The 7,969-nt window shown below is 42.9% G+C and overlaps 1 protein-coding gene across 1 annotated transcript in view; it reads left to right on the forward strand.

Moving 5' to 3' along the window:
- lpgat1 (lysophosphatidylglycerol acyltransferase 1) overlaps positions 1–5,797 on the forward strand; it is a 51,042-nt gene extending 45,245 nt beyond the window's left edge. Inside the window, exons 7-8 of the mRNA XM_017411973.3 lie at positions 2,615–2,721; positions 3,031–5,797. Of these exons, the coding sequence (XP_017267462.1) occupies positions 2,615–2,721; positions 3,031–3,182 (259 nt within the window). The 3' untranslated portion in view covers positions 3,183–5,797. The remainder of the gene's footprint in view (positions 1–2,614; positions 2,722–3,030) is intronic.
- The last annotated feature ends 2,172 nt before the right edge of the window (positions 5,798–7,969 follow it).

Consider the following 7,969-nt stretch of genomic DNA (forward strand, 5'->3'; position numbering starts at 1 on the left):
CAGCTGGGAGTCATCACGCAGCTAGGAGTCATCACACAGCTGGGAGTCATCACGCAGCTAGGAGTCATCACACGACCCCGTCTCGTCTCGTCTCGTTGTAATTTCCTTCATCTAGATCAGCCTTCAGGTGAAATTCCTGTGAAAGTGTTCAGACTTGCCTCAGAGATCTGCCGCGCGCCAGAGCTCAGGTTTCCGCCGATAAGGCCTTCAGAGTTTGTGAAGAAGAAGAAGAAGAAAAAGGTTTGCAGCTGGATTTACCCAACATGCCCCTTCTTCTAACCATCCGCATCAAACCCTCACTTTTCACTAACCTGAACTCAAAGGTCAGGTTTTGCTCGAGGCGCAGTTTCGAAGAACTCGCTCTTGATACCTCGTCGTTAAAGAATCGGGATTTATGTGGCTCAGACCTCCACGGTCGAGCGTCACGCTCCACCTGCAGCCGACCGTGAATGCCAAGCCACTCGTCTTTAAGGCAGGAATCATTCCGCCGACAGAGCAAACCCTGGTCCTAAATCACTAACATCAGCGGGAGCCGCCGCCGCCGATCACGTCCCTGGTCGGGAGGTTGTGCGTGTTTCCTGGCACAGATTAGCAGCCGACGCTGTCTGGGTCGGATCGAGGATCGAGCAGATGTCGAGTGCAGAGGGAAACGCTCGTCTCAGGCAGGAGACGGTAACCTCTATTTGAAGGTGACCAGGAGCTGCCTGTGTGGCTCCGCAGCTCACCGGAGACCCCTTCTGGCTGCAGATGGGACTTCACCGGCTGCTTTTAGTTTTTTTTATATTATTATTATCACGGCTCCTGAAAGTGACCTTTTTTTAGTCGGCATCTGTCGTTTCACATTCGGGATCGCAACAAAAACAGCCCTATTAAACAGAAATAATCAACTGCAGCTCCTTTCTAGTTATTGATTGTATTTATAATTTTATTTACATCATATTTTAATTGGATACCAAGTACATCAACTGACTCTATGAGCCTCTAAACAGGGTTCAGTTACATCTGAAAGTTGAAGCAACCGGCAACTATTTGAGCAACTGTTGTTGCAGCTGTTGACATTAAAGGCGACTCATGTAGTTATACTCATACTCTCAGAGTATGTGCTGTGGATGACTCTCAGCTACTACCGGGTCGAATTTTAATCCAACAGCTGTAAAACTGAATAAATCTGTCAGGGAGTAGGTTTGTGTCTGTTAGCAAAATATCTCATAAACCGCTGGACGGGTTTTAGTCATCACCGGATGCACATCTGCAGCTGATTGACTGAGTTCAAAATGGCCACCAAAGCCAGCACAAAAATACGTCTGGATCAGTCAGTTTTACAGACACTGAGCTGATATTCGGCGTGGTAGTAGCTGAGAGTGATCCCCCAGCAGAGACACTAACAGGTCTTTGTCCCGTCCGGCGGTGGGCGACATGCATTCCTTCAAAGATTCATTTTCATTTGGGCTCTCGGCTCAGACTGAAGATGTTGTTTTATGGTAAAAACGACCCTTTCTGTGGTTCCGACTGATTAAAACAAGTCAAACCGATGAGAGCAGAAGTTCCTTGAAGCCTCGTTTGTTCCTGCCGTTGGCTCCGGGACGCACAGAAGGATGCTTTACGTTGTTCCCTTTCCCCGATCTGACCGAACTGTTGCAGTCAGGTTGTTTCTGACTCGTTCGTGAGTCCTGAGCTCTGTGGGCCTGCCTGCTGCCGGGGGGCGGGGGGGCTCCCCTCAGCACTTCTGAGCTCTGACACCTAATAAATCCACACGAAAAGAAATCGGCAAACGCAGACAGCCGTAATCGAGGAGCGCCGCTGACTCCCTCGCTTTAAACTGCAGACTCGCCGTCCTGTTTTCATTCTGACAGGAGGGCTTGAAGGAGCAGTTCGGCGGGTAATTAAAAAGGCGTGACTTCGACGCGGCGCCACCTGGTGACCCTGATTTTTGCGAAGCGTGTTCCGCCATCGTGAGCCTCAGAGCTCAGGCTCTGCGGTTTGATCCGTCTCAGGCGATTCGACCGCGAGCCATCGGCTCCTGACTGAGTGAATTCACACCTGGCGGCCGCTCTGTAGGCAAATACAGCCAGAGGGGTGACAGATAGGAGGAGGAGATTCAACATATTCAGAGCTGTGATGATATTTTAACTCGGTTCAGAGCCGTTTGAGTCTCGTCTTCATTACCTAATTCTTTCTCAGGTCAAAGATTGAAGATTTGAAACCCAGAATAACCCCTCCATGTAGCGCTGCGTTTAATTCGGTGAATGTAATGTGACAGAACGCCGCTCAGGCTGTTGTCCTCTGTAGGCTACAGTGTCCAGACCACCTCCTGACATGGTCTGAGGGAGTTTAGATTTGTATTTAATGAGTCTGAACAGCCCAAGAGATTATTTTTTATTTTTAAGCACTTATTAAACATTTCTCAGGGTTACCACCGAGCTGCTGCAAATGATTACAGTTTTTGGTTCAGGTGTAGATTTCCAACTTACTATGTCGTTTCTCAGCTGCTCTCATGCTTATTCTTTTTTACTTTTTTTTAGAGGTTTGCAGGTTTGGGGCCGCAGCTTTCGTGGGCGTTTCTTGATGAAAGTTCAGTAAACGTGTGTCTCATATTTGTCCCGTTCCGCCTCAGGATGTACCCGATAAAAGAGGTCCCTGTGGAGGCCAAGGCCCTGACCGACTGGCTGTACCAGAGGTTTGTGGAGAAAGAAGAGCTGTTGTCCCACTTCTACGACACAGGTGGGTCTGACGTTTAATTTTACTGATTTGTTAGCAAAACAAAAGGATTAAACTGTATTTAAATGAAAAAATGAAATAAAAAACCTCCACTGTCTGTAGTAGGTTCCTGTAGAGCAACAAAGGCTTCTTATGTTCCAGGAAAGAAGCTAAATTTCTGATTATTATGCTCAGAAATGATTATTTTTGTGGCTTAAACGCTTAAACTTCCTCCCTCTTTGGTCAAAAAGGTGCAGAAGAGTATGTTAATGTGAGCTTAATGAGTCAAATCAGCCGAACAGCGATAAACCCGTGTTTATCTCTACCCCCCAGGATCATTCCCTCCTCCAGAAGGACAGAAGGAGGCGGTCTCCCGGCAGATGACCCTTGACCCCGTGTGGCTGTGCATGGTCCAGTCGTTCGCTTTCGCCTCCGGCTACATGTGGTTCAACGTCCTCCAGTACCTCTACTGCTGTTTATTTTGAGCGTGCTGACGGAGTCTTTATCAGACCACTGGAAAAGCCTCAGGATCGGACAGCGTGTGGCCCACCGTCACACTTTCCCCCCCTCCCTCCCTCCTCGTCCCCCCTACGATGGATGAATGTACATCTGCTACAGTGGAGAGACTCAACAAGGATAAACAACAACAACAAAACAAGTAAATGAACTCAAACTTACAGCAATCCGTACGATATGGTCACAGTGGTAGTTAAACTTGCACACAGACCTAATGCCACACACTCGCTCCAGCAGAATAATCTCTCACACACCCCCCCCCTCACTTTTCACATTTTAATGTTTACACGTCCCCCCCACTCATGTAGACACTTACATGACTTTTATTCGGAGTCGATGGGGCTCAGGACTCCTCCAGCAGACGCTCTGGCCCGGACGCCCCCCCCCCCTCTCTCTCTCTTCCGAAGGCTTTAGGCGCAGAGTATGCAGTACGAGCGGACGAGCGCAAGGTTTTTTTTTTTCAACCAGAGGCGAAACACCCTTACTCTTCCTTTCCTCGTGAGAGTTCTCGGGGGGGAGGAAGAAAAAAAACAAAAAAAAAGCCCAACCCGGACCTCTCTCTTTCAGCCGGCCCGGCTACACCTCCCAGGGCGAGCGGCGCGTCAAATAAAAACAAAACAAAAAAAAAACAAAAAACGCCGGCGCTCCTCTGGCCTTCATTGCACTAAAGATCCATACTGCCCTAACTGCTCCCTGCCCCAGGAAAGACTCCAAAAATGGTAGCTGTCGACGTTTTTGTTTTTATTTTCTCTCCTCAACCCGCATATCTTCACAACGATGGCCATCGTATTTGTTGTCGATGTCTGTCTTTTGTTTTTTTGTTTTTTTAATCGTTATAATTTTTTCATCGTCGGGACCGTGTCTGTCCGCCTTGTCTGTCGTGGCCGTGTTGTGAGCTTGCTGAAAAAGGAGGAGGAAGGGGGGGGGGACCACGTTTGTGCTAGAGACCCCCCGCCGAAAGCCTGAGACAAGATACGCCTATATTTAAACACACACACACAAAAAAAAACTTTAAAAAGTCTCTTGACAAGAATCCAGTCTAAAAAAAATAAAACAAAAATACGGTGCGGGATTTAAAAACGCCGATCAGACCAGATTTTCATCTTGAGGATCGTTTTTTTTTTTAATTTTTATTTTATTTTTTAGCGAGGCAGGCCGACGAAGCAGAGACTCTCGCCTACTGGACTGCATAGTTTTACAAATATTTAAGCCATAATGCTTATCGGCGGCGGTGGCGGCGGCGGGAAAAAGACTTTTTTCTGTTTGTTTTTCTATATGAAGCTACAACCCTCCCCCCCAACGTTCATCGATCTGCAGCAGAGGTTTTGGCAAACAGAGTTATAGGTGTCATAACTGTAAATTTACAGCATAACCTGCCTAAGTGAGTGTGCGTGGTTGTCTTTAACCCTCATTTTTTTGATATATATGACTCATGTCGTGTTGCTCTGTGACGTCACACTTTTGGAAACAGATTCACCTCCAGTGGTCAAACGTTTTAATTTCATGTTAGGGTGGCATAAACTGTTCTTTCTCCATGTCATCGCCGTGTTTAGTTCTTGTACATAACAAAGTTGAGAAAATGTTGGAAGTGACTTCAGCGTCTGACCTCTTTTTTGTGTTTGTTTTTGTTTTGTTTTGTTTTTCGGCCTGTGATCATTTCAGAAATTTTGAATTTCGAAATATGAATGTTCTCCAGGGGGGGAAATGGGGGGGAGGGGTGAGAATTTAAAAAAAAAAAAGAACAGAAAAGAAAGGATTTTACCTTCACTTTTCAGTATTACCCTGTGTTTTTTTTTCTTTTTGTTTTGTTTTATCGGGTTCTTCACGACGAGCTGAACTTTTTAAAACACGGATTCAATGGAAGAACTCTCGAGCCGCCTTATCTCAATTAATGCTGTTTCCTCGCGTTTCCCTCTCACGTTTTTACAGAAAAAAAAAAAGAAAAAGAGGGGTTTAAATAAATAAAAGTGGGCCGGCGAGGACGAAGTCGTCGTCCCGAATGTACCTGCGTCGAGGTTTGGAGGTCAGATAAATCCGTAGCTCATTCAGCCTGCTTTAATCACGGAAATTATAGAGGAACGGTAGATATATCATTGTCAAAGTAATGCAAAAAAAAAAAAAAAAAAAGAAGGTGCATTTTTTGTTGCTGCCCTCCTGCTGTGCCACTGTTGGTAAAAACTGTGTGAAATACAAAAAAAAAAAGGGCTACCTGACGAGGTAGGTGAGAACATTTTGAATCAGACTGTAAATGTGTCATCGAGTGTCTCTTTCAGATTCCCCCTTCATTGTGAGAGTGACCTGAAATGAAGCATCATCTTTATATATATATTATTTTTCTCTTTAATTTGATTTATTTTTTTATGTTTCGATCATGTTTCCAAAGAAGACAGGGACTTAATGTGCTCCTAGGTGTGGTTTTTAGGAAACGGACGTGGTGAGGATTTAAACATATTGTACTAGAACTGTCTCTAATTTTTAATTTTTTTATTTTTTTTTTCTCCATTTTGTACTTCTCCTTTAATTCCTAGCTACACAGCCATTTTACAACACAAAAAACTTGTGCTGGAATAAAACTTAAAGATCCTAACGGCGTGCATCTCGTTATTATATTTTTTTGCGGTCTACGTGAAATGGTTACTAAATGGTGAAATGGCAAGAAAGTCTTTAATAAAAAGGATGAAAACTCTGAGGTGTGCTGGGAGTATTTTCTAAAACCGTAAATACAAACTGTGTTTTTTTATTCCGTTTTCTAGAAAAAATTGCTCAAACTAACTCCTTTTCACTGTTATTCCCCGCAGGTACGCACGTTTTGTCCGCCATCTTTCACGCCACAGATCTTGCGCCGTCTGTTGGTGCTCGGGGTGTGTGTTGGGGACGACTCTCGGCTACTACCACACCAGATATTAACCCAGTATCTGTAAAATTAACTGGGTTATAACCATTTATGTCGATTAACTGGACAATATGACTAATAATTATATTATTAGCCTGGAAAAGAATGAACGTTTGAAAAGAAACCCTATTAAACAGTCCGTCCTGTTTTTTCCAAAAAAACAAGGAAATGTGTAAAAATAAATACTTGAAAGTTATTTCAGTTACGCTGACAAGTTTAGATCATGTCTTGCTCTTAAAAGTCAGCTAATCTACTTATAAGATACTAAGAAAATTATGTTTACTAGGTTTATATAAATCAGTAAACAGAACTTTGCCACAGTAGCTAGCAGCTAGCTGCTAATGCTAACGCATTAGCATTAGCATGGAAATATTTCCACTGACTCTTAAAAGACTTTAAAGATTAAATATATTCAGAAAACATCTAGAAACTTTACGGCGAATGTTTTCTTAAGAGTAAGGTAAAATAGAACAACAGAGATAAATATTTTTACAGAATACCTAAATTTAAAATGCTACACAGCCTTTTTATTAACACAAGTTTTCTGAACATCCCTGCTGAAATTAGCCTAAAATAAAAACTGCAAATGAAAAGCAATAACAACATTTATTTTGTCCAAAGTATATTAGAACAAATGTTATATCTCTATATTTAAAAGTGCTCTTTGTTGTCACCTAAAGTGAGGTTTTTATTGGTATCTTTGTTATTTTTTTGGTTTGGTTTTACAGTTTTTTTGTGGCGGACACGTTGTGAATGGTCTCTGGATAACCAAACCTTGTTTTTGCTCACTGTGTACCTGTTGTTTAACTGAGCCGTCAGGTTTTGGTTGATGAATGTGGCTGGTTTTGTGTTACAAAGCTCTTATTTCGGCTGCTGCGTCAGCCGAGGCCCCGAGCTGAGCCGACAGAGGGATCACCAGGTAGCTAAAATAAACTGGAGAAATCTACATTTCCTGGTAAACTGTGACCGCCGAAGGACTTCACAGAAATTAGCTGAAGAAGCTGAAACGAAAATGTTAAAGTTGAAACAAACAAAACAGACAAAAAGAGCAAAGCTGTTAAAAGCTAAAATTAGCAAAACTGTAGCTAAAAGCAAACATTTAAAAATCTTTAGCTAATAGCTAAATGTAGCAAACAGTGTATATACAGTGAAAGCTAAGATTAGCAAAACCATAGTTAAAAGCTAAAATTAGCAAACTGGTAGCTAAATCAAAAGGTTAGCAAAACAGTGGCTAAAGGCTAATGGTAGGAATACAGTAGCTTAAAGCAATGAAACACAACAGTAACTAAAAGATAATAATATCAAAACTAAAGTTAGCACAATAGCTAAAAGCTAATATTTGCTGACCTTAAGCTAGAAGCTAAATGTGTCAAACAATATACAGCAAAAATTTAAATTAGCAGAACAGTAGTAAAAGCTAAATGTAGCAAAACCAAGGCTAAAAGCTAAACTTTTAGAAGAGAGTAGCTAAAAGCTAAAAAGAGCATAAGAAGACAACAATAGAGCCGAAGTAGAACTGATGTTTTGAGATAGATAGATAGATAGATAGATAGATAGATAGATAGATAGATAGATAGATAGATAGATAGATAGATAGATAGATAGATAGATAGATAGAATATTTGCACTCTCTACCAGCTGCAGTATGACCAGCTCTGACAGATGTTGTAATCGTCTCTCTGAACACATCTGGTTGACAGAATAAACAGAATCTGAGGCCAGCAGCAGCTGCAGCAGCTGGACAAGGTCACCCACATGGCAGCAGATCCATGTCTCCAGCCACTGGAATGCCCTCTGCAGAGGCACTGGCGTTCCTCCTCGGACACCTGCGACAAGTCATTTCACGGGGCAGCGCTCCCCGCG

Source organism: Kryptolebias marmoratus, linkage group LG19 (genome assembly GCF_001649575.2).
Source record: "Kryptolebias marmoratus isolate JLee-2015 linkage group LG19, ASM164957v2, whole genome shotgun sequence".
Taxonomy (NCBI): Eukaryota; Metazoa; Chordata; class Actinopteri; order Cyprinodontiformes; family Rivulidae; genus Kryptolebias; species Kryptolebias marmoratus.